Below are 25,609 nucleotides of genomic sequence, written 5' to 3'. Positions count from 1 at the left end.
TGTGGAAGTGCATGCCCATGTGTAATCAAGTGTGGAGGTCAGAGGTCAGTGTCTTTCTCTGTCACTCCCCATTTTATGTACTATTACAGAGTCTCTCACCAAACTGGCTAAGAGCCATCTTGACCCTAGTGTCCCTGTCTCCTCCTTCTGAGTTCTGGGATTATAGGCAAGACTCTGTGCTCACTTGTCTTTTGTGTGGGTGATGGGGGATCCGAACTCTGATCCTCCCTCTTTCACAAAGCACTTTACTCCCCTCTGCAGCACAATACTTTACTGACTCACCCTAAATGAGATTGCTTACTTCCTCTTCTTCATCTTCTCTCTTGGGAAAGGTGTACATGTCTCCTGATGATACACAATCCAAGGCCCTCAAGTCCTGCCTTTATGTACCATTTTATCAACATCGCCTGGATTAAGGCATTTAGCAGAGAGTCTGTGTGTGTTGAGGGCTGTACGGGGCTTAGTGATCAGCAGTACAAGTGCTCCTCACGCCACTCACAACATATCATGGAAGAAGCACCCTTAATACAGAAAGCTGCTGGTTTGATTTGCAGTGCCTCACGCCCACACTGCATTCACAGGCAAAGACCCCACTGCACATGCAGAATGCTACAATTCGAGGAAATACATGTGAGCCTCAGAAACCCCCTTCTCTCCCAACAGGAGATCCAGCGGTACTTTACAAACTCTCTAGCTCTCCCAAGAAGTCAAGACTGGACTAGTAAATACCATCTGCCTGGAGATTTGTCTCCCGGGGTAGAGGAGTGAAGAAAGGCCATGAAAGGGACTAGAGCTTTTGGGATCTCATTTCAGGGCTGAGGGTTTTTGACAGCCTCACATAAGATAGTGACCTCCGTGCCACTGTGTACGACTTTAGCATTCAAAGTCTTTAAGTGAAGCCTCTTTCTGGGCAAACAGGCACTACCTAAAAATAAACCCAAGGTCTTGAAACATTCTTCTTTGCCTTTAAGCTTTCTTTGGCTTGGGACTGGGCTGTCTATTTTCAGTTTTGCAGCCCTCTGTGGTATGGATTTGACCTACCAGATGACAAATGGTCTAATGACACTGGGCCAGTGGTGAGGCCATAGTGAGCTGGGTAGGGGAGCTGGGGGTAGTCTCATTTAAAGATTCCTGGAACCACGGGAGAAATTGATGGTGTGTAGACAGCCCTGGAGGACATGGTGCTATTTGGACCGAATCCAGGTAAGGACAGAACATTAAATGCACGCTAAGAGAAGAATAAAAAAGGAACTTGAAGTAGGACATGGTAGGACACGCTGGTGCTTCTCAGTGTTGCCCGGATAAAGCAAGTGCCCTAGGGGCTTGGTTCTCCTGGCCCTGGGTGGTGTATTTGGCTTCCAGAGGCCTGATGATCTGTCTTCTTCTCATATTTCTCCATTCCTCCTCCCTGACTCTACCTCAAGTTCACCTTGCCTTGGGCCCTTTTGATCCCTTGGCATCTCTACCAGGCCCTTGAGTTCTCTTCCTGGGAGCCACACCTCTTGCCCTTTGTGACTCTATCCTTCCAGTTAATCTCTACCAGGGGCTGCCTGGAGCCTCTGGAGGCCTATGGGGTGAAGCTCACATGCAGTTCATCCCTCAATAAAATATCGTCCCCACACCCGTCAGGAGGTTTTCGCTGTCAACAGACTAACAGCAACCTAGACATAAGGACCCTGTTTATTACAAGAAGTCCAGGAGCAGAAGGTATCCATGTTGTTCCGGTCCATAAGACCCCCAGTTCTCTCTCTCTTCTTGTCCCACTTGCCAGTCATCGCTTTTCCTGCTGGTCATCCCAGGACTGGGTTTATATTATATTACAGCTATGGTAATAGGTTTCCTATTTTGATTAAGGAAAGGGGAAGAAGAAACAAAGTTCCTGCCAGCATTTGTAACTGTTGCGCTTTGGATGTGTCTGTCTAGAGTTCAGGACTGGGAAAGCTAATCCTCAAATTCATTTGCTTGCTGCAGTATTTGGAGGTGGTGGCTGTGGGGAAGTCATTCTAACTGATGAGGTCCTGAGACTGTAGAGAGCAGAAAGAGACACGCTTGCTGTATCTTGATAACACGATGCCCTCTGCCATGTTGGGATGCACGAGAAGTCTCTCCACAGGTTCTAGGTAGATGCTGGTACCACACACTCTTGGCCTTCTCAGACTCCAGAACCAGAAGCCAAATAAGCTTCATAAATGACCAGTCCTAAGTATTTTTTATGGCCATAGACAAAGGACTAACATAATACTTTACAGAAGGAAAGCAAAACTTATGCAGAGGTCCTTTGGTGAGATTCTCCGTATATCTGATTAGACAGACTGACCTCTGAGTCCCATCAGGCAATGTAGGAGTCTGGGAGGGTATAGGGCTTCCCGGTCTCCATGGTTGGAAGTGGCAAGAGAGGAAGGGATTGGAGATATTGTGGTGTTAGTCAGCCCGTAGTTACCATGCCTGCCGCTGCTGAGGACAGAAAATCCCTTCAAGCGCACAGAGGTGTGCAGGGACTTTGTCAGCATAGATACATACAGACCAGTGGCACAAGCAGTGCTTTTTGTACTGTAGGAATTGTCACTAGAGGAAGATGAGAGTTCAGGGCTCAATCCCCTCTCCCAGCCCCCAGAAGTGCTGTCCCTTCCATTCTGCCATTAGCACAACTTGTCAAGAAACATTTTCTTTTCCGTGCACATCTGTGCCTCTGGATTATAAGATATTTGAGAGCAGGGATCTTGCCTCATGCTTTCTGTTGTTAGAGACTCAAATTAGCATCATGCCCTTTGCTGGAATCTGGGGCAGTGTTGTAAACAATGGGGAGCATGGCCTCGAACATCATGCTGTGGACAAAGAGGTGGCACTCTTCCCATGAGACCATGGCGGGCATACTCAGGAGGCAGGATTTGGTTAAGGCAAACAAGAGAAAGCAATGTGTTTGGGAAGGGTTTCCAGTGGAAAGAGCTTTAAATTTTCAAGCATAATTTTTCTTTCAAAGGGGATTGGCAGTGCTTCTAATTTTACTTTGCCAGTTTTCTCTCCTTGTGTGGAGTCATCTGTTCGTGCCTTCAGTCGAGCTGCTTGTGCCCCTTCTGTATGTTAGACCCTGAGACTCAGGAGTGACTAACAAGAGTTCCTGCTCTTACCCATGGAGGGGAAGACAAGTCTTCTAGCCTTGCTTCATGTCAGAAGGACCTTTGTGGTGTCTTAGTATCTCAGAACTCAGGAGTTCTGGGTTTATATTAAGGGTGTTTCCAGCCTTTAGTGTGGATGGCTTGTTACAACTCTGCGATAAGGAAATCTGGGTTTAGCCAGGCATGGTGGTAATCACAACTCCTGGGAGGCAGAGGCAGGAGGATTAGGAATTTAAGAACCTCTTTGGTTATATAGCAAGTTCAAGGTCAGTCTGAGCTACAAGAGACTCTGTATCAAAGCAAGAAATCAAAAGAAAGGAGAGGGAGAGGGGAGAGGAGGGAAGGGAGGAGAGGGAAGGAGAAGAGAGGAGAGGACAAGGGAAGGAGGGGAGGGAGAGGAGAAGAGAGGAGGGGAATAGAGGAGAGGAGAACATGGAGAGGGAGAGGAGGGGAGAGGAAGGGAAGGAGACTAGGGGAGGTTAGAAAAAGGAAAGCTGTGTTGGGGGCTGAAGGTGAAGTGGTGCTAGGCTCTGGGTTTGATCTCTATCAGCTGGAGGAAAAGCAAAGCTGACTTGGTAAGGGTTCAGTATCCAGACAAACACGGCTTTAGGGCCTGGCTGCAGCATTGACTCTGGGACCCTGTGGGAGGTTTCTGACCCCTGAGCATTGCTGAGCTCTTGTGTCCTCCCCAGCACTTCTCAGCTCCCACTGTGTCCTTCACTACATGGTCCATGGTAGTGGAAGTCAATCCATCTCCTCTTAAGTGAGCACAGCGTTAGGCTCTCTCAGCAGAGATGAGGAAGTTGAGGAAGAAGGGGATGTCGCTCCACAGGAGTGGCATAGCTGATGTATTCATCACCGAGTCTGTCCAGCTATGGGTCCAATACCTGGTCCATCCACAACTGGGATTAGCCTAATGATGACCTTCCTGTGGCCGGCTCTGTTTGGGATTTGGGGTCCTAAATGGTCCATCCCAAAGGCCTCATGGCTGTAACAAGACATGGCACCCTCAGAGGCCATACATAGCCGCCAGAGACGAGTGCACACACAGAGAGACAGATCATTCTGAAGATTCCCCAACTGCCACTCATGGCCCACCTGGTCTGAGGCCTCTGTCTCCATGCTCGCCAGGGCCTGAACTCCACTGCACACGCATGCCACTTCATGTGATCCCTGGTGCCTGCTTTAACTTGGAAGAGTTGTTTGTTGCTTTCCCAGTGATTCCATTCCTGCTCTGGCCTGGCTAATCCAATGAACTTCTGTGCTACCTGGTGGCCTGACCATCTCCACGTAGGACTGAATCCCATGCACGCTTGTCCTCCTCTGTCACTTCCTGCATGCTAGGACACCAGAGAGTTTCCTTCCATCTTCTAGTGTTCTTCCATCATAGCTAAGAACCCTTTGCATCATATCTCCCTTACAGGGCTCACTGTATGCTTCCATCTCCTGGTGGGAGTCAGGCTATCCACCTACGAGTTAATAGAGGCAAGAACATCTGACTTCACGATTATTTTCAGAACAAGTGAGGAGGCCTTTGTAGAGCTCAGGGCTCTATTCACAGGGGCTGTTCCATTTCCTCTTTGCCTTATCTGCTTTTTTTTTTAAATTTTTTTTACCCAGAACAAGGGAAACAAATGTCAGTGTCTTCTGGGTACTAGGCAACCTGCCAGGCAGCTGACAGGATGGTGCTGACGTGCATGTGGCTGGCCTTAGAGGAAGAGACAGTGGGTCAGAATGGCTAAAGTGGTTACCTGGGGTCTTGTGTGGCGTAGTGGATTAAGTTAGAGCTAATGCAGGCTTCTGGGCACCCTGTCACAGAAGACCGTGACAGGAGCTTCCTCCTTCAGCCGTGAACACTCTCCTTTTGTTTTGTTTTGTTTTGTTTCCATACAAGGTTTCTTTCTTGACAGCCCCTGGTCGTCCTGGAACTCACGTTGTAGACCAGACTGGTCGGCCTCGAAATCACAGAGATCCACCTGCCTCTGCCTCCCAAGTGCTGGGATTAAAGGTGTGCGCCCAGCCAACCATAAACACTCTTTGTTTTTATCCAAAGGAGAACAACTTTATTATATAACAGCTCTCCCTCTCTAGCCCAGAGTTTTCAATACCCCATCCATGCAATAACAGATGCAGTGAGCAGTGGATTTTCATTCACTGGGCTCCTTTCCTAATGACAGCTAAGAAAGGTCTGACCCACCGACAGGGTGTGAGCCTGTGGTTTTCCTCTCTGAGAGCTGGCCTCTGAATGAGACGGGCCCCATCTTTCTCTCAGAACTGATAACTCCACGCCTTAGAAGAAACGGGGAGTGGACCATTAAGGCTCAACCCTCAGAAGAATCTCACAGATTTCCACCTTCTTCCTAGCAGGGATTATAGGTCTTCAGCGCCAGGCTCGGTACAGATTGCCCATTTCTCTGTCAGTGTGGTCATCAGCCACGAGTGGCGAAGAATCCATGGTGCACCTCCCAGGATTTCACATCAGAGGTGTGGCCATCATACAGTTTGCAGCCTGGAATTAACTTACGAAGTCCCACGATTTTCTGTGCTCACTAAGGTTCCTCAGGTACTCAGAGCATCTGGGTTCAGTAGCTGTCCATTATGTGCTCGTCAGATAAGGAATTTATATAAAGACTTGCCACCTGAGGGCCAGGAGCCACCTGATATGGCTGCTGGGAACTGAACCTGACTCCTCCACAGGAGCCGCAAGTGCTCTTAACTGGTTCCCATCTCCCCAGCGCCAAGATTAATTTTTATTTATGTATGTGTATTTCTCTCTCTCTTTCATCGTGTGTGTGTGTACGTGTGTGTACGTACCCTATGTGTGTGAGACCCTGCAGAGGTCAGAACAGCCATTAATTACCCGGAGCTGGAGTTACACTTGGTGTGAACCACCTGACATGAGTTCTGGGAACTGAACTTGGATCCCCTGGAAGTGCTCTAAACCCCTGAACTGTCCCCATCCCCAGAAGGGTTCTATTTCAAAACCAGCTAGGGAAGGAATGAGCACACAGCCTTAGGACTAGCTACCTAAACATCAAGGGTGCTGCAGCACAGGTGGGAATCAGGGCCAGCTGAACTGGGACGTCCTTGTCCCGTTCTCTCAGGCATCAGCTCGTTTATGCAGTCCTGGGGCTTGAACCCCTACCCTCACCACCCTGAATCCCAGACTCTCTCTTTTACCTTTTGTTTTGAACAGGATGAAGTTGCCCAGGCCTGAACCTCACTATGTAGCCTAACACTGGTGTTGAACTTATGAACTTTCTGTCTCAGTCTCTTTCATAACTTGGATTGCAGGCTAGTTCCACAAGGTCGGCTCCAGATATGCATTTCCTTTTAGAGTAAGCCTGTTGTAAAAGGAGCGAGCGGCTGGCCGCTTTCCGCTGCCCAGCTCCCAGCTGCCTGGCTAGCTTATACCCCTAAATAACAACACACAAATTGTATTCATTTAAACACTGCCTGACCCATTAGTCCTAGCCTCTTATTAGCTAACTCTCACATCTTGATTCAGCCCATTTCTAATAATCTGTATGTCACCACGAGCTCGTGGCTTACCGGGAAAGATTCAGCGTGTCTGACCTGGCAGCGTCATGGCAGGTGGCTCTCTCTGTCTCTGCCTCCTTTCTCCCAGCATTCTGTTCTGTCTACTCCACCTATCTAAGCTGCTGTCCTATCAAAAGGCCAAGGCAGTCTCTTTATTTAACCAATGAAAGCAACACATAGAAAGAAGACCCTCCTACGCCATTAAGCCTATTGCTCTGTTGATGTAGTAGTCGTCCAGGCAGGAGTAAGGATAGACGATTTAAATGGAGTCCTTTGGAAGAAATTGCATGATGTTGGGCAACTAATTTGTTTGTTTTTGTTTTTTGTTTTTTAATACAGGGTTTCTCTGTAGTTTTGGGAGAACTGTCCTGGAATTAGCTCTTGTAGACCAGGCTGGCCTTGAACTCACAGAGATCTGCTTGCCTCTGCCTCCCAAGTGCTGGGCAATTAATTATTTACACAGCAGCTACTTCTAGAATGTCCATTGGTACTAATGAGTCTATGATGATAGCAAGACCTTAAAATAAAGGACTGTTGTGGGTGGGGGAGACATGGGAGGAACATGGACGTGGCACACGATGGGGGATATGTATGGGGAACATGGGTGGAGGCCATGGAGGGCGGATGAGCGGGGAGACATAAATGAGAAGGGGCATGAGTCGGAGAGATCTGTGTGGGAAGGGACATGGGTGGGTAGGTACATGGGTCATGGGAGTTCAGGCAGAACAGAGGCCCAAGAGGAAGGTGTGGTATTTTCACAGGGAGGTCTCTAAAGTTCTCCTTTCTGGCCAGAAGCTGCCAAACTTTCTGTGCTTAATAACTTGATAGTTTTGGCCATATATCTTTACAAAAAATCTGAGCCAAAAGAGCAGATGAAAAGAATACTCTTCATACGTAGGTTCTCAGGCCCAGGGGGGAAACCATCCCAGTGGGTTGAGGGGCAAAGGTTGCCCATGGCTAGTTCACAGGCACAGCACTTCATCTGTTATGAAAATTCGCACACCTTTATGAAGTGTGCGCTCCTCACTTCCTCCAAACTACTTTTGCTATTTTCAATGTTCTATCTTAATATGATGATTTTTTTTAAAAAGTATTTAGAAAAAGAGTAAATATCCTAAAGAATATCCTACCAGTGTGTACCATCACGACTGGCAGAAGCAGGAAGAACTCTCTTTTTCGAAACACCGGTATTCGAATGAACGATGTTTATGGTTAGAGCCTCTTGGCCTGCCTTTCTCCCTCTCTGAGATGGACAGGCATGTGGCCCAGGCTGGCCTCAAACTCTTCCTGATTCTCCTGACTCCCCCTATCGAATCCAGGGATTGCAAGTGGAAACCTGACGAAAGTCTCCTTCACAGTAAGGCTGTCCCTAAGCTCAAAGGTAAACTCTTGCAGAGTTAGGGGTTTTGCAGGTGACCTTGAGCCACAGTAGCCCCCTTTGGTACATTTTTAATTCCCTTATTCTTTCTTTCAGCAAACAGTCACAGAATGTCTATTGTGTGCTTTCTACTCTGTGTGCCATGATCACACATAGAATGGGCACTCACTAAAGACACGTCCTTGCCTGGACCACTTCTTAGTATGTTGGAGGCACTCAATGACTATTGGTTGGATCAGTAAATAGTCTTAATCCTTATGAAGCTCAATAATAAATTTCTTCTTATGCAGTTTGTACTTTCATGTCAATGAGATCCAAGTTCACTGGACACAGGAGAAGCTTAAAAGAAAACAAGGGAGAAATCACTGGTAGGCAGAGAGCACCCCAGGGGCCTGGGGAAAGGTGTGGTGAGCTTTGTCCCACTTCCCGCTGGCAGTAGGTGCAGGAATTAACCGATAAGCCTCTGGATTGGAACTTCCTGTGGCAATGAGCATTTCAGGCTCACCTTATTGCAGGCTGGGAGAGTGACTGCTCTCTGTCTCTGCTCATTGAAGTAGGGCCCTACAAAGCAAGAGTCCCCGGGGCGAAGATGGAGGGGCTCCCCAAGAATTACCTCTGCTCCTCTTAGCTGACCGAAATGGTCAAAAGGCTAAAAGTTTCAAGAGACAAAAACATGGCCAAGAGTTTTCTTTCTCCTTAAGTAATAGCTAGAATCACACATCATTCAGACAGTGCTGGGCTGGGCTCAGTGTTTAGTTTTCCCTTCCCCTCCCCCCTGCCCCTCTCTAGCCCCCTCCTTCTTTCTTTCCCCTTCCCGTTCTCCAAACAACTTACACAATCATCTCCTACTTCTGGAGAAGGTGGTTTCTTGCCCCAAAGCCTGAATGAAAAGTTCAGAATTTTCAATCTGGTCTGGGTCAGACATGATTGGCAGTGCAGGTGGCCAATTGAATCTCCTTTGCTCCACTGGAGGCGGGCTTCAGGGACAGGCCTCGCTCTACTCTTTTCCAGCTTTATTTTCTGAAGTTCTGGGGAAAGGGAAGGATTCTACACTTCAGAATCCTTTAGAGGAACAGGCTTTTCTCACCGCCTTCGCATGCATGCATGTACTTTTGGAACGGGAATCTCACTGTGTTGCCCAGGTTGGTCTTGAACTTCTGAGATCAAGTGAGCCTCCTGCCTTGGCCCCACGAGTACTAACATAATAGACATGGACTACCACCATATCCGACTCGCTCTTTCTCTCTGCCTTTCAGTAACAGTTATTAATTGGGAAGCTGTGCTATTTGGGGGACAAAAGTTGCCCATAGCTGCTTTGTGAGCAGTGTTGGTATCATTTGTAATGGTGACGTGAAAGTCATCGCTCAAGAGAGATGCCCACAGGTCTTGCTGTGATTTGTTCCAAACTAGCTTAGCGTTCCCTTTATTTCCATCTTTCTTCCTCAGGGAGAGGGGGAAATCACTAAACTCATGATGATTGCCAGGAGGCTTTTTGCTTCTCGTGGTGAGACTGGGCACGAGTCCCCCTGGATTAGAGTGGTTTAAATTTGCAGTTTCCTGGGAAGTGTCTACTAGCCAGAGGGAGTTTGGGGATTAATGTTCTGATTTCAGCCATTTTTGCTATGGGCCTTGTCGTTTGTGAAGGTTGTCAAGGATTAGCACCCCTGGGGCTGCAGATAAATCCTATGTGGCCTTTCTCAGGAACATCCTATTAATACCACTTTCCCTTTTTCCAGCTGCAAATCCAGGAAACCACCGGGGAGAGAAGTGATCTCGAGCAGATGCCAGCTTTCTCCCTGCCTGCTGGGGAGGAGTCTTCATTCACCGGGACCACAACACATGTTGTCTCCAACTTGAGTGAGATCAACCAGGAGAATGCATCATTGGCCCAACACCTGGACCTGGAAGTCATTCCTCAGGGGCTCCAACAGGAAGCCAGACAAAGCAGAGAAGGCCACAGGCCTGGTGCTCTCTGGGCAGAACGAGCGCATGAATGGAGTACCCCAGAAGGCAACGACGAGGAAGTGCCCCAGGTTCCCTCCTCATGGCATCTTCCTCTCCCTCCAGGTGACAGTGCCCACTGCCAGGAGCCAGAGGCTCATTTCTCTCAGTCCTCTGCTCCCTCCCTCACCTTGGAAAACGTGGGCAGTGGGGCAAGGGGCAGAGAAGCTGCATGTGTGACTGGGTGTTTTGAAGCCGGTGACCAAGAAACATGTTATGATACCATGGATCTTCCCGTTGGAGCACCAGCTGATAAATATTTGCCGGAAGACATTTGCCCTGGGGACTTGGAACCGACAGAAGGGCAAAGCAAAGAATGTGATTTATGTTCTACTGACAAGGCACTGGCTGTTCTTCAGACACAAGGTTCTGAGTCTCCCCAGTCTACGTATGAGAGCAGCAGGAACGGAAAAGCAGCCGAGTCCCCACTTTCTAGCGGTGCCTTCACCGGGGACACATGGCAGGAGGCCAGCGGAGATGCTGTGGGGGAAACGCCATCTGACCTGGGGACTTCTCCCTCCATCTTCTCTTCCGCAGACCTCTACGACTTCGGGGGGCTTGGTGAGACACAGCCTCTTGGTGAGAATGGCTCCTTTGCGGATGTTAGCAAAGGAGGCTGTAAAAGCGCCAATCTCAGTGTTCCAGGTGCCATAGACACGCTTCCTGATTACAGTTCAGTCGGGGGATGCCCAAGAGAGCCATCAGCAGAATCAGCTGCTAGTGTTGATTGCCATCAGGTGACCAGGGAGACCGAGGAGGACACATTAGCTGATGCCACCAGCGTCCACACCATCAGTTGTCACACCATTTCAGCTCTTGAGGACAGCAACCTTGTTGATGGTGATGACCAGGCCTCATGTGAGGCACGAGAGGCAAATGATTTTGAATCTCTTTCCAACATACAGCCAGGCCGTTCTTTAAGCAGCTCTACTAGTGAGATGACCAGGGAGATGTTTATCGTAGCACCCAGTATTCCAGGAGCTTGTGGCCACTTCTTACTGCCCGAGAGGCAGGATCTGTGGAGTGCTCCCTTTCAGACTGATAACCAGCCTGGGCATAAGAGCCAGCTAGTGGAGGGAGACCACGGCGGAAGCCTTGAAGAGGACTTTCAGGAAAAGGGAAGTGAAAGAAAACAGTGCACATCCCACCAGCGTTCTCTTTCTGCAAATGATTTCCAAGAAAATCTGCCCCCGATACCTGGCACGCAACAGGAGGTCAAAGCGGAACCCTTCGAGCACCCCCTAGCAGATTCCGGGGAAGAAATTGGGCAGAGCACTGACCCGAGGACCAGTGTCTCAGTGGCAGCTGAGAAGACTATGGAAGACGATAAGCAACTTCCATCACATGAACTAAGCAATGCTCCATCTCTCCCTGACATCCTCCTTGAAGAAAAAGAAGACATAGGACTAGGAAGTTGGGCTGCGGTCAGCAAAGTGAAGATCATAACTCTGGAAGCTCCTGATTTTGAAACCTGGCAACCAGAACAAGCCATGCATTATGGGTCCAAGGAGGCAGAAGTTGGTCTCACTGCCCCTAATAGGAGCTGGGCTCTGTCTGACATCCTAAGAGCAGGTGCTAACAGGGATGCCTGGGCAGGCGAGGCACCAGCCAGATGCGCGTATTACAGCAGTCTGTCTTCCCAGTGTCTGGACCAACCCAGACTCCTGGAGTCGTCCGTAGACCCTGTTGAGGAAGCGGGGTTGGAAGTCACAGTCTCTCCACTGGAGGCTTCCAGAAGTGGGGAGACAGAAAGTGTTGAAACCAGGAATGAAGACCAGGAAGGAAATGAGAGGAAGATACGCGGCCCTGCCTTCTTTCGACAGTTTGTGAACGGTCCTAGCATCCTGGAGTCCTCTGTGGATCCCATTGATGGCAGACGTGGGATGGAGTGTGTCTGGTCGGAGAAGCCAGAGCCCTCCCACTCCAACACAGAAGGGAATGAATCCGCCGACAGATACACACGTCAGAGGGCAGACATCCAACCCGCCACCCTGCAGGTTCCCCATCCCCAGAACAGTGGGGAAATCATTCCAAATGAAAGCACAATCAACCAAAATCACATAGACAGAGAGAAGGCAGATGCCAAACAAAGTCAGGCTGACAAGGCAAAAGCAGAGGCCCAGGCTGCCCTTTGTCAAGCCCAATGTCCTGGTGAAGAAAGACAAAGAATTCCAAGCGTCTGCAACATGAGCCAAGATGGCAGTGACCGAGGCCTAGGAGAGGCTGGGCAGGTGACAAAGGACAAGGCCGAATTATTTTCCCCCATGACATCTCTTTCTAGTTGTCTCAGAGGAGCGACTCCTGCACCTGTTGAGGTTGAGACCAATGACACCACAAGCCACATTCACGGTGAGTCTGTGCCCAGAAACCACCAAGATGTACTTCCTACGTGGAAGGAAAAAGGAGCCATGGAGAGTGAGTGTGGGAAACCTGTGCCCTCTTCAAGTGATCTCACACACACACCATGTACTTCATCTCTCAAAGGAAACGTCACACGCTTGTCAATAAGCCGTGGCGTTGAGGAACTGAAATCGGAGGAGATTCAGATTGTGGAAACCAAACCTCTAACCTCATCCCACTCCCCAGCAAAGACTTTGGCTTTCATTTCAGAAGACTGTGAGTCAGAGAAAGCCCCTGAAGGCTTACTTAAGGACCTGTGTCAAAAGGGCTCCGCCCAGGCTAGCAGGGAAAAATCCAGAGAGGAACAGCAGAAGCACGTGGTGGCCCAGACCAGCAAGGCACCTGGGGCCCGATCAGCAACGGCTGGGCCAGAGGAGGACAAGAAAAAGCAAGAGGCCTCAGGGAGTGGACATTTGGCTGCAGGGGTAAAGAAGAAAATTCTCTCCAGGGTGGCAGCCCTGAGACTCAGACTGGAGGAGAGGGAAAATATGAGAAAGAACTCCATTCTGAAGAAAACGCCCAAGTTTGAAAAGTCCCTGTCCCACACTGATGAGAAAAAAGACTCCCAAAAGGTCCCTTGCAAAGCGGAAGGCAAAGGTGAGGCCTTGCTGCTTTTAGCATTGTTGAAGGGCTAGGCATGAGCCTCCTCTGTCCCTGTCAGTTCAGGTGAGCGTCCGGTGGGTGGGTGTGGATGTCACGGCTGTGACCAAGGTTCTCAAACTTGAGCAGGCAGGCATCATTTCTCTGGCAAGCTTGTTCAAACGCAGGATTCTGAGCACCAATACAGTTCCTGATGTTGGGCGGGGGCGTCCTTAAAAACCTGCACTTGTACCCAGTCCCCAGGTGACTTGAGAGGAGATGCACACCAGAGAACCCCTCATCAAGGCTGCCTGCTGGTGCGTTTGATGGAGGGGGATGTGGCGAAGATGCTTTGTGGTTTAATTATCTCTTTTAGAAATCTCCTTTAAAAGATGAGCAGCGACACTGGCGTAGCAAATCTGTAAGACTAAACCGACCACACGCTGAGCAGGGGACGCAAAGAAACATTTCAACCCAATTTGAGATTCTCTTTTTTAATCGTTAAGTGTAACTCAAGGGAACCTTGGTTTTTTCTTCCAAATTTAAGTATAAAATTTCTTCCCAACTTCCTGTCTCCAGTACCCGAATCTACCCAGGTTTCAGTCCCTTTGAGCCTCAAAGACTTTGGCATCATCCCTTCCATTCGGCCTAAGGGACTGTTCAGCCATGCCCATTCCACAGCCCTAAAGAAGCTACATTCTTTTGGAGTTATACCTTCCCATGCTGCCTGGCAGCCGAAGTCTGAAGAGTCAATACACAGATGAGGATCAATGACCTGGGAAATGATTTACTATTATGGGATGGTTGCTTCATAAACTCTGCCCTTGACAAGACCTTCTTTTTATAATTAGTTCTAATTACTGTGTATGAGCTTCTATCAGTGAGGAATTTACTTCATGAGCCAGGTAGTGAGGGCGCACACCTTTAATCCCAGTACTCAACAGACAGAGGCAGGCAGATCTCTGTGAGTTCAAGACTAACCCGACCTACAGAGCAAGTTCCAGGAAGGCTCCAAAGTTACAGGAAAACTGTTAGCTGGGCAGTGTCACACATCCCTTTAATCCTAGCACTTGGGAGGCAGAGGCAGGTGAATCTCTGTGAGTTGGAGGCCAGCCTGGTCTACAAGGGCTAATTCCAGGACAGCTAGGGCTGTTACACAGAGAAACTTTGTCTTGAAAAACCAGAAAGAAAAAAAAAATCTACTTCGGCAGTGAGCACTCCAAAGGTCTTGGTTTCGCTTTCCAGCTTTTCCTGGTTTGGGCCTGCTGTTTAATGTGCCCACTAGGAAAATACAACAGACAGGTCTTCAGTTCTGGTGCAGGGGGCTGGCTTTGTGAGACCTGGGTCCTCATCTCCAGTCTATGTGGGTCACATGAAGCTGGGTACTGCCTTGACTGTGTGGACCCAGCAGCCTGGTGCTCTCCTTCCGAGCAGCCCTGATTTAATGCCCTCCCCCTGTGACACGGTGGGATATGCGGCGGGTAAACGCATTCAGGTGATCCTGAGAGAAATAAAATGGACGCTGGGTGCCAAGGGGCATCCAAAGCTTAGAGCAGTGGAAGCTTCCTGTATAACAGGAGAGTCTTTTCAAATTACATTTACTTGTGTGTGTGTGCGTGTATGTGCGTGCATACTTACATGAGTGCATGTGTGTGCGTGCGTGCTTGTATGTGTGCGTGCACGTGTGTGCGTGTGTGTAAAGACAGCTTCCAGAAGTCAGTTCTTGCCTTCCACGGAGCCAGGGCGGGGGTGGGGGTGGGACGGGAAGCTCAGGGATTGAATTCAGGTGTCAGGCTTGGCAACAAGAGGCTTTACTCCATCAAGCTGGCTCTGTAGCCGAGGATTTTTTTTTTATTGTCTTCCCTCAACCAGGCTGGTCAGAAGGTAAACTTAGTGCACCTTTGCTCAGAGGTGGCGTTTCTACTTGTCTGCCACACGAACATGGTCTTGGCTGACCGTGTCGTTCAGCTCTGCCCCTGTGCTATACCCTCCTCCCTCCTCACCATACCACGATGTGATCAGCTCCCATAACATTGGCAGCAACCTCATGGAGGCTCTAGTTGAGGGATTTACCACTCAGCCAGCCCGTTTCCACTTCCAGCGGCCAGAGTCTGATCTTAAATCTCCTTCTGATATCTTATTATCTGTGGGGTTGAGGAAAAACTCGACCACGGGTCTGATGAACTGTTCTTTCAGCTGGGTCCCACCGGCCTCCTGTCATTCTAATGCCTATACCGCCACCCAGTGGCTGCCCTTCCCAATTACACATTTGCTCATAAGAACCTCCACTCATCTCAAGAGGCAAACTCACATCTCAGCCCAACCTGCGGGAGGCATGGCCTCACTGTTTCTGCTCCGTCCAGATAGACATCGCTTTTGCCAGTGAGGTGGATGCCAAACACACATGTCCAGTTCACCAGACCATCTTCACAGACAGCTGCACTGTGTGCGTGCATGTGTGAATGAATTTTATTCCACAGATAATTTATTATTGAGTTGTCTTTTACATTTGGGGTCTTAACCTCACTTACCTTGATAGTGCCGATTTCATTCCACTGCTGAATCACCAGCTCTGATTTTGATCAGGTAATTATTTAACAGTATCTTATTTGGGCCAAATCCTACGGACTAGGCTTCTATAATCTGCTGGACATTTCTCCTCTTAAAGAAAAAAACATTTTGGGCTGGAGAGCACTTGCTGCTTTTGCAGAGGACCCACGTTCAATTCCCAGCATTCACATGGAGGTTTACAACTGTCTATAACTTTAGTTCCAGGGAATCTGATGGCCTCTTCCGACCCCTGCAGACACCAAGCACACACACAGTGCACAGATATATGTGCATATAAAGTTAAATAAATCTAAATTAAAAACCAGAAATAATCTGGGAAGTGGTGACACACACCTTTAATCCCAGTACTCGGGAGGCAGAGGCAGGCAGATCTCTGTAAATTGGAGGCCAACCTGGTCTACAAAAGCTAGTTCCAGAATAGGCTCCAAAGCTACAGAGAAACCCTGTCTCAAAAAACAAACAAACAAAACAACAAAACAAAACAAAAACCAGAATAGCTCAAGCTCTATTTTGCTAGGAGCATTATAAACCTTTGGAATTTAAGTAACGAAAAGGAAGTGTTTTCTATTAGGGTGCTTCATTTGTTCCCCAGGGGTGAGTTTGAGCAGCCACGGCTCTCGGGTTGCTCCATCTGTGATTTAGGGACCTGCTCCCTGTCTCTCAGGACTGTTGCTGATAACCGAGGTGAAGTGCGAAGGCCTCTCGTCTACACTAACCTGCAAATGTGCTTCTAGCCCCAGTGCTGCTGAAGAAGATCCAGGCTGAGATGGCTCCCGACCGCTCTGGGAATGTGAAGCTGAGCTGCCAGTTTGCAGAGATCCACGAGGATTCGACCATCTGCTGGACGAAAGATTCGCAGTCAATAGCGCAGGTCAAGAGAAGGTAGGACGCTTGTCCTCCCCGACCGTCCACTCACTTTTGCCCTCTTACTTAGTGTGGTTGTCAAAGAAAACCGTAAGAGGAAAGGAGAGGCAAGCTGAAGCAGAGATTCCGTATCCAACATCATTGGATATGAAGTCCCCCCTCCCCCCACCCCCCGCCAAAGGCTCCTGAGCTAAAGGCTTGATTAACAGGCGATGGGCTTTGGAGAATGAATTAGAACATGAGGGCTCTGACAGAACTGGCCAGTCCTCTGATGGCTTCCTAACTTGGTGGCATTACTGGGAGGTGGTGGAGTCTCGGATGTGGGGCCTGATTGAAGCAGATTATCTGGGGTGTGCCTTTGAAGGCGCCTTGTCTGTGGCTCTTGTCTCTCTGTTTCTTGGCTGCCGTGAAGTAAGGGCTTCCAGCCTCCATGTCCTTCTTCTCTGATAGAGACCCAGAAACATGGAGTCAACTGGCCACGGCTTGAAACCTCAAGTCAAAAGGAAGTCTTTGTCAGACATTTCTGTCAGAGTGAAGAAAGGTTAACCCAGTGTCCAAGAGGAAGAGTGGCGCCCAGTGTCCCAACAGGGAACATGGCGGCTGGCTCTTGCTTCAGCTCTGCCATCTTTGAGTTGTGCATCCTGGGAATTGCAGGCTCTCTGGTTCCAGTGTTTAGTCAGGATGCAGTGTGACATTCTAGTTTGAAGGCCTCCAGGCCTACCGGGACTAAGGTTACAAAATTCTCTGGAACTCTTATTTATGGATGTTTTCCGATTCAGAACCCCCCCCCCCATTAATCTAACAAAGGTCAAATAAAGCTAAGGAGAAGACAGGGGTGGAGGAGTGCCACAAGGGTCACAGAAAAGTAAAGCTTTTGAGGAAGAGAAACAGCTTCCCTTAAGACAGAAAGAGCACATTATACCCGGGTCCTTAAGTTGTCGCAGGAGTCAGAGAAGGAGGTGAGTGTGAGCATCATTGCCAAAACACATCATGTGGGCCAGCCCACTCAGCTCCTTAAATCAGTCCCAGGAATGAAGGAATGCCTGTTCAAAAAACCCGTGCAGTCCTGGCTCATCTGACAAGTCCTCTAAACAAATCAATGGAGGTCAGTGTAACTTAAGCAGCTCCCAAGAGCTTCTTTCGGCCCAGAGAGGCCCGGGAAAGCTCCCAGAGTCCTTGGGGGTATTCCTATCCTTTTGATCTCAACAGGAACAGACTGAAAAGGTGGGAAATACGAACCCCTATATTCAGTCAAATATTCCTGCTTGGAACGAATGTCTGGAGACTAATTTCTCGAATGTTCCCTATTACCCCGCCTGTCTTGTACTTGGCTTAAAAACAATTATAATAGCAAAGAAGTGCTTTGATTTGTAAATCCTGGCAGCCCTTAGAGCTTCACTTCTAATGCACTCATTATTGATTTTAATTCTTCTCTGAAAGTGTCAATCAAGAACAATTAACCAGCACTTCCCGCCTTGTTTAATTAACTCTTCGCATTCTAGGCTCAGATAAGTGTTGGCACTTCCCAGGTCCTCTTTGTATCTACGGAATATTCCCCAAATCCCAGCCTCCCCAAGGCCTTTGATGTCTTTGTAACATTTGCTTTGTTTCTTCTTAGAAAGAGCTGAGACCAATTTGTGTTCATATTGCTACTTGAGAAAGTTTGTAAGTCTCAACTCCTCTGTCCATAGACAAATCGTTTGCATGATTTCAGATGGTTTTCAAAAGCTTGTTAATTCCTCTCACCCTACGTCCAGCTCAGTACGTGATGTTTATTCGTCCCTACCTGAAGTAGCTCAGGGCCTTATTGCGTCAGCCGGCTCTCCATCATTCTAGTGAAATAACCCGAGATAACTTCCTCATAGTTGAGCTTATCTATCTCACCACTGTAGAGGTCCCGTCTAGGACTTGGCAGACCTGTCACTCCGGGTCTGTGATGGGTGTTCCCGATGCCAGTGAGAGGGGCAAGGCCTGTGTTAGAGTGAAATGCTGACGTCATAGCTAAGAGTACAGGCTCGAGTGCCGCAATCCCCCTTGAGGACATGTCCTCAAAAATATAAAGATCAACTTCTGTTTTTAATTGCTTTTTATTGAGCTATATATTTTTTTTTCTCCACTCTCCTCCCTTACTGCCCTCTCCCCTTCTGCCCTCTCCCTTAACCCCTATGACTCTGGAGATCTTATCTTTTTCACCTTCCTATGTAGATCCATGTATGTCTCCTTAGGGTCCTCTTTCTTTTCTAGTGGCCTGTAGGTTGGCTTTTCTTTGCTTTATGTCTAAAAGCCACTTATGAGTGAATACATATTATATTTGTCTTTCTGGATCTGGGTTACCTCACTCAATATGTTTTTTTTCTAGATCCATCTATTGGCCTGCAAATTTCAAGATGTCACTATTTTTTACCTTTGTGTAGTATTCCATTGTGTTAATGTATCACATCTTCTTTATCCATTCTTCAGTTGAGGGGCATTTAGGTTGTTTCCAGGTTCTGTGGCTATTACACATAATCCTGCTATGAACATAGTTGAGCATTGAACACATGTTCTTATGGTATGATGGAACATCTTTTGGGTATATAACCAACAATGGTATTGCTTAAGGTCTTGAGGTAGATTGTTTTCTAATTTTATGAGAAATTGCCATACTGATTTCCAAAGCGTCTGTACAAGTTTGTACTCCCACCAGCAATGGAGGAGAATTCCCCTCACCCTACAACCTCTCCATAAGTTGCCATCAGTGTTTTTGATCTTGGCCATTTTGACAGGTGTAAGATGGAATCTCAGAGTTGTTTTGATTTGCATTTGATTTGATTTGTTTTGTTTTTTTTTTTTTTTTTTTGCATCTGATGGCTAAGGATGTTGAGCATTTCCTTAAGTGTCTTTCAGTCCTTTGAGATGCATTCATCTGTTGAGAGTTCTGTGTTTAGGTCTGTACCTCATTTTTTATTGGATTATTCATTCTTTTGATGTCAAGTGTCTTGAGTTCTTTGTATATTCTGGTGATCAGTCCTCCGTCTGATGTGGAGTTGGTGAAGATCTTTTCCCAATCTGTAGGCTGTTGTTTGTCTTATTGACTATGTCCTTAGCTTTACAGAAGCTTCTCAGTTTTAGGAGGTCCCATTTATTAATTGTTTCTCTTAGTGTCTGTGCTGCTGGGTTATATTTAGGAAGTGATCTCCTGTGCCAATGCATTCAAGTGTACTTCCCACTTTCTCTTCTATGAGGGTCAGTGTGGTTGGCTTTATGTTGAGGTCTTTGATCCGTTTGAACTTGAGTTTTGTGCATGGGGATATATATGGATCTATTTTCATTCTTCTACATGTTGATATCCAGTTATGCCAATGCCAGCACCATTTGTTGAATATGCTTTCTTTTTTCCATTCTATATTTTTAGCTTAAAGACCAACTTCTATGCCTTACCTCCTAAAGGACCCACTAGCACCACCCTGGGGACAAATCTTTAGCTTATTATGCACTTTGTAGAGGACATTCAATACCCAAATTATAGCATTTGCCAAGGTATAGATTTCAAAGAGGTGAATTCTCTCAAAGGTGAATTTAACATAGCAAAGGTCTTAAACTCATCAAATGAGAAGGGAATAAATAATATGGTAAAACTGTTCAAATGGGCATTTGAGGAATGAAGATGTAAATAGCCAATAAGGTAAAAGGATGTAGAAGTCATATTTTCAAATAAATATGAGGTCAGTTTATGTTTAACAGGCACTAAACTTGCGAGTTATCTTTTCTTCAGCACAGAAACCTTCAAGTCAATACATCGACTCAAAACTGTCTGGGAAGATCACTTTATTGTTCATTTATGTTTCATGAGCCGGGATCTCACCAATTGCCCAGGCTGGTCCTGAACTTACAGTCCTTCTGTTTCAACTTCCTTCATAGTTGACAGTACAGGCTGTACCACTGCATAGAGCTGGATGTGTTCTATTTTAAATAGTAAACAGCAAAGGCAAATGCAGGCGCAACTCCTATAAGCAAAGTCACCTTGTAGTAAGCCTGTGGTGATTTGTGACCTACCAGGGACATGCAGTCACCTCTGGCCTCTGTCCAGTTTTAGGTAGTTTCCTTACAGGCTACAGTTTGGAAGTTGGGAGTCAAAATGTGTTCTTGTGGGCAGGGCTTGTAGACCCTAGACACACCACAAAAATATATAAATAAGTAAAAAAAATTGCAGTGGCAGGCACTGTGTGCATGTGTGGCAGTGATGTGTCTTGGCTCCGGGGAGCTTTCAAGTTGGCAATCTCTAAGGCTCTTGTGGCCGTTCAGACTCTTTTGGCTACTAGGAACCCACTCTCCTCCCTGGGAAAAATAGATGCTTGGGAGTGTCATGAGGTTTTGCAGGAAGCATCATGCACAGGGAGTGGTCCAGCTGATAACTGGGTGAGGTCTTTATGCTGGACTCCAGGCAAAAACAAACTGGGTGTTACTGAAGGTACATCCCCATCAAATGATTCTGGAGAGGAAAAACCCAGGACTGTTCAGCCCAGGTTGGGTGCTGAGTGGATGCTGGCAGCTGCCTCCAGTTCCTTGGGAATCGGGTTGGATAATGTAGTTCTCTGAGGAGTCTGAGATAGGCTTCTCTCTGTCCAGCCAGTTTCACCTTTGGCTGTGTGCTTCTGGTCACACTCTTGGTGTGGACACCTTTGACATTCGTCTTCACAGCTGAGCATCTTCTGTCTGTGTAGCCCGGCTGCCCTAACGATGGGGATTCCTTCCTCACAGAGAAACAGATAGGACTCAGCTCTCCTCTCTGACTCAAAAGACACAGATCTCATTTGCTTTCCACAGTGGCATTGCCGTATTTCCTCTGAGTTAATGGCTGCTTTTCTTCCCCATCACTGAATCCCCATGACTAACCATGGAACGGCCCTCTTTGGGACATTAAAAAGTGGTTTTCCTCCATGGAGAAAGCCCATTGACACTACTGAACCCCACCCTCATGACACACGAACAAGGCGAGGCCTTTTGTTAGAGACTCACATGCCTGGTGTCTGCCGCTCCCCATATTCCAGTCAGCAAGCAACATTGTTTTTTCTGGGTTCACGCGCTGGAAGCTGAGGGTGCGGCTAAGTAGTGTGTCCAAGATTCACCACAGGATTGGAATCCAGGCCTTTCTGAGTTCTCAGTCTTTTTTTTTCCCACAAGGAACTGGAGCAACGAGAGAAAACAGCAAGACAGATGGGGTCTTCCTGAATCTGTACCAAGAATCAGAGAATTCTTCAGCTTCAGAGATGATGCTGATGGGACAATTTCCTTGAGTTTAACCCCAGCCTTTTAGGGGGATCTTATTCCCCCTTCCCATGACTGCTGCTGTGCAGGCTATACAAACCTAGGAGGGAGAACAGGGGAGAAAGTGACAGGATTTAGTGGGCCTTGTTTTCAACCATTGGTCTACTCCGGGTGGTACCAGTCAAAGAGCTGAAGTCTACTGAAAAAAGCAGCCAAAACAAAGCCTTGTGTTGAGAGAGCAACTGAGACAAACCTGGATGAAGGGTGCTGGCCAAACTATGAGACAAACCCAAAGGAGAGTGCACCCTGTCTGCTATCCTCATGGGAGGAGCAACTGCAATGTTTTAGTATAGTTTTGTAGCAAAGCACATTGTTTCCAGTTTTTGAATAAAGACTGCAGCTCTAACCATTGGCACAATTATCCCCGACTTAAGGGCAGGAATCAGAAGTTCCTGGGGGAGCCAGCCTAAGGTCAAGCTTCCATCTCTGAGTGTCTCAGTTCCCTTGTCATCTGAGGACCAGCAGCAGGGCTTGTGGGTCTCTGAAACTGTTCTGAGGATGTCATGAAGATGATTTTTTATTTGCCTGATACTTAGCAAGTATGATACATTATCTGTCACTGCTATCATTGTCATCACATTGTCCCCATCGTCTTTATCCACCATGCCATCAGGTTTTGTATTCATAGGAACTAGTAATTATTATTGGGCAGGCAGATGAAGGGATACACATAGTCACTAAATGTACATTATTTAAAAGGGCCCTGACCATGTTTGAAGGGAGACTGGATCAAGAGAATTAATTGCTTGGAGCCTGGAATTTGAGACCAACATAGTGAGATCCCATCTCAAAACAAAAATCACCTACCAAGTAGGAGCCCTCAGTTCTGAACCCTCAGGTAAAGCTAGGAGCCACTTTCTTTAGATTTTTAGTGTGTCTATGTTTAGGTTTGGGTTGAGAGTCAATGACTTCCCTCATACACAGAATACCTGTATGGTCACCCTAATTCAGATGAAGTCGAAGCTATGCTAACCGCAGCTCCCAGATTTTAGCACTCACCCTTCTGACTGTCCTGATGTCAGCCCCCCAGAATGTTTCTGTGCATTCTTGTTGTGTGTTGGAGTAAGACTATTAGACCAAAACCAGGTGGTGGTAGCACATGCCTTTAATCCCAGCACTTGGGAGGCAGAGGCAAGCTCTGTAAGTTTGAGGCCAACCTGGTCTACAAAATGAGTTCTAGAAGAGCCAGGGCTGTTACACAGAGAAACCCTATCTCAAGAAACAATAAAAATAATAATAATAAAATAAAAAAGAAAGAAAAGTAAAAGACTATTAAACCGCAATGCAGTGATCCTCTCTATGTGTAAATACGTTGTTTAATTAGCAGATTGGGGGAATCTGGTCTATCAGCCAGCCCGATGGCTGCAAGCACAGAGCAGGAAGACCTTAGCTCCTTCCTTCTTGAGAACGCTAGAACTCCAGAACGCTGAAGCATGTGAATATTAATGTCCCCTATTCCAGCGCAGGGGACAACTCCAGTGTTTCCTTGGCCATCGTCCAAGCTGGTCAGAAGGACCAGGGCCTCTATTACTGCTGCCTCAAGAACAGTTATGGAAAAGTCACTGCTGAGTTTAACCTCACAGCGGAAGGTAAACCTCGGCTTCTTCTCGGCTGCTCGTCAAAGCCCCAGGCCCCTGCCAACTCAGAGGGACGCCCGTCCTGACTCTGATCTCTCTGTTTCCTTCTAGTTCTCAAACAGCTTTCCAGTCGCATGGAATATAGAGGTAAGTGACGTCAGCTGACCTGGCAGAGAGTGGGCTCCCCACCAAAACACAGCCAGCTCCTCGAACACACATTGCTCTGTGCACTCTCCCGACCAAGTGCACTCTTCTGTCTCCCAGGGAGGGCTACCTTAGATGCCCGTCATGATGGCTTAGGATCTGTTTCCATGGGGCTAGAGGGGCCATTCTCCCAGCTATAATTTTAGTAGATTTCAAACACCTAGAAATGTATTGTTTGTGGAAAAGACTGAACTGAAGCCATGCAGTTTTGGAAAATTGTCCTGGGGAGTTTGGACTTGAATTTTTCCTCTAGGCATAAATCTTGCTTGCATGGAACTTTCTAGTCGTTTTGTTTACGTTTTGATTCTTCAGTTTTCTTTTCAGCTAAGCAGAATATAACCTTGTTTGGTTGCATTCTAATGAAAAAGTAAAGATGTGTTTGTTTTTGTGCTGTCTTTCAGTGCATCTGGTGTTCTATAGTCTAATAGCTGCTCCTAGACATCCATGCGGCCCCTAGGCTATGCACTGAGTTCCCATAGTCCGGTGCACTCTGAGCTTGCTGTGTTGTATATTCACTGGGGCGACATCTTCGGGGTCCCGCCTGGCTTATTCGTCTGCTCTTGAAGGGAAGCTTGAGGATTAAGAAAGAAATAGACAAGAGACAGCTGATAGAGTCAGGAAGGCATCTAGTAAATACTGAAATTTGCCTCGCGTTTATTTCTCACAGGCTTTATGTACCCTCATCCAGAAATGAGGGGAACGTCAAAAGGCTTCTTTACCAAGATACAAAGAATAATCCAAGTAATTACTTTCTCAATACCCCAAACACCAAGTAACCACACCCTAGGTCAAAACATCCTGTTAGTAACCACACCTTAGGCCAAACCTCCTCTCATATACTTTGAAGTAGCAAGACTAGGCCTGAGCTCTCTGACTTTTAGTCAAGGTGGGACGAATTCACACCCGTGGGCTCCCCTAGTCGTGTGGTAATCCCTCTGGAAAAATGCCTTGTCAATCTGCACCCGCCTACCCCTACCCATTGTGCTGGGAGAGTGGGAAGGCGTTCGACTATGACCCAAGATCTAAATTACCCCCACACAGCCACTTTTTAACAAGATGTGGTTGCTGGGAAGAACTGCACACAGCAACAAAGCAGCTCCACACACCCCTGCAGCCAGCCCTGCATCAGCACAAGCATAGACAACCTCTGCCACAGCATAGCATCCTGGACCAGTTTCAGGAGAGAGAAGCATTGGTGGTCATATCGGGTGAGCATTTGGAAGATGTGCTGCGTGGCATTTAAAGCAAAGAAAATAACTGAGACCTCTGGAAAACAAGCATTGGAGATAATCAAGATATTCTAGTGTCTAGCACACAGAAAGCAAGAGACTGAGACTGCTCGGTGGGATGGTTGTATCTGTACCCCTGGCTTTGCTGTGTGTGTGTGTGCGTGTGCGTGCGCGTGTGTGTGTGTGTGTGTGTGTGTGTGTGTGTGTGTGTGTCTTGCCTCAGCTGGATAGTGAGTTTGAAGTCAGCCTGGTCATATGAGACACCATCTCAAAAGGCAACAAAATCCCTAGAATCGTGATTTAGAAATGGTTTAGCCAACACTGTGATATTACAGACTAACAGGAGTACTTAGGAGCCTGAGGTAGGCAAATTGTGAATTCCACACCAGCCTGGGCTGCACACCATGATTGTCAAGGAGTGGGGGAGGAAGGAAGGAAGGAAGGAAGGAAGGAAAGGAGAAGGAAGGAAGGAAAGGAGGAAGGAAGGAAGGAAGGAAGGAAGGAAGGAAGAAAGGAAGAAAGGAAGAAAGGGTGAAGGAAGGAAGGGAGAAGGAAGGAAGGAAGGGAGAAGGAAGGAAGGGAGAAGGAAGGAAGGAAGGAAGGGAGAAGGAAGGAAGGAGAGAGGGAAGGAGGGTGGGAGGGAGGAAGGGAGGGATGGAAGGAAGGAAGGAAGGAAGGAAGGAAGGAAGGAAGGAAGGAAGAAAGGGTGAAGGAAGGAAGGAAGGGAGAAGGAAGGAAGGGAGGGAGGAAGGGAGGGAGGGAGGGAGGAAGGAAGGAAGGAGTGAAGGAAGGAAGGAAGGAAGGAGTGAAGGAAGGAAGGAAGGAAGGGAGGAAGGGAGGGAG

At 47.6% G+C, this 25,609-nt stretch overlaps 1 protein-coding gene across 1 annotated transcript in view; it reads left to right on the top strand.

Annotated features, from left to right (window-relative positions):
- Alpk2 (alpha kinase 2) overlaps positions 1 to 25,609 on the top strand; it is a 104,820-nt gene that overhangs the window by 58,923 nt on the left and 20,288 nt on the right. Inside the window, exons 5-8 of the mRNA XM_026783307.1 lie at positions 9,771 to 13,032; positions 16,320 to 16,467; positions 23,218 to 23,345; positions 23,445 to 23,480. Of these exons, the coding sequence (XP_026639108.1) occupies positions 9,771 to 13,032; positions 16,320 to 16,467; positions 23,218 to 23,345; positions 23,445 to 23,480 (3,574 nt within the window). The remainder of the gene's footprint in view (positions 1 to 9,770; positions 13,033 to 16,319; positions 16,468 to 23,217; positions 23,346 to 23,444; positions 23,481 to 25,609) is intronic.

Source organism: Microtus ochrogaster, chromosome 18, assembly GCF_000317375.1.
Source record: "Microtus ochrogaster isolate Prairie Vole_2 chromosome 18, MicOch1.0, whole genome shotgun sequence".
NCBI classification, from domain to species: Eukaryota; Metazoa; Chordata; class Mammalia; order Rodentia; family Cricetidae; genus Microtus; species Microtus ochrogaster.
Note: the sequence above shows the minus strand (reverse complement) of the source record. Positions and strands in the feature narration are given on the sequence as shown.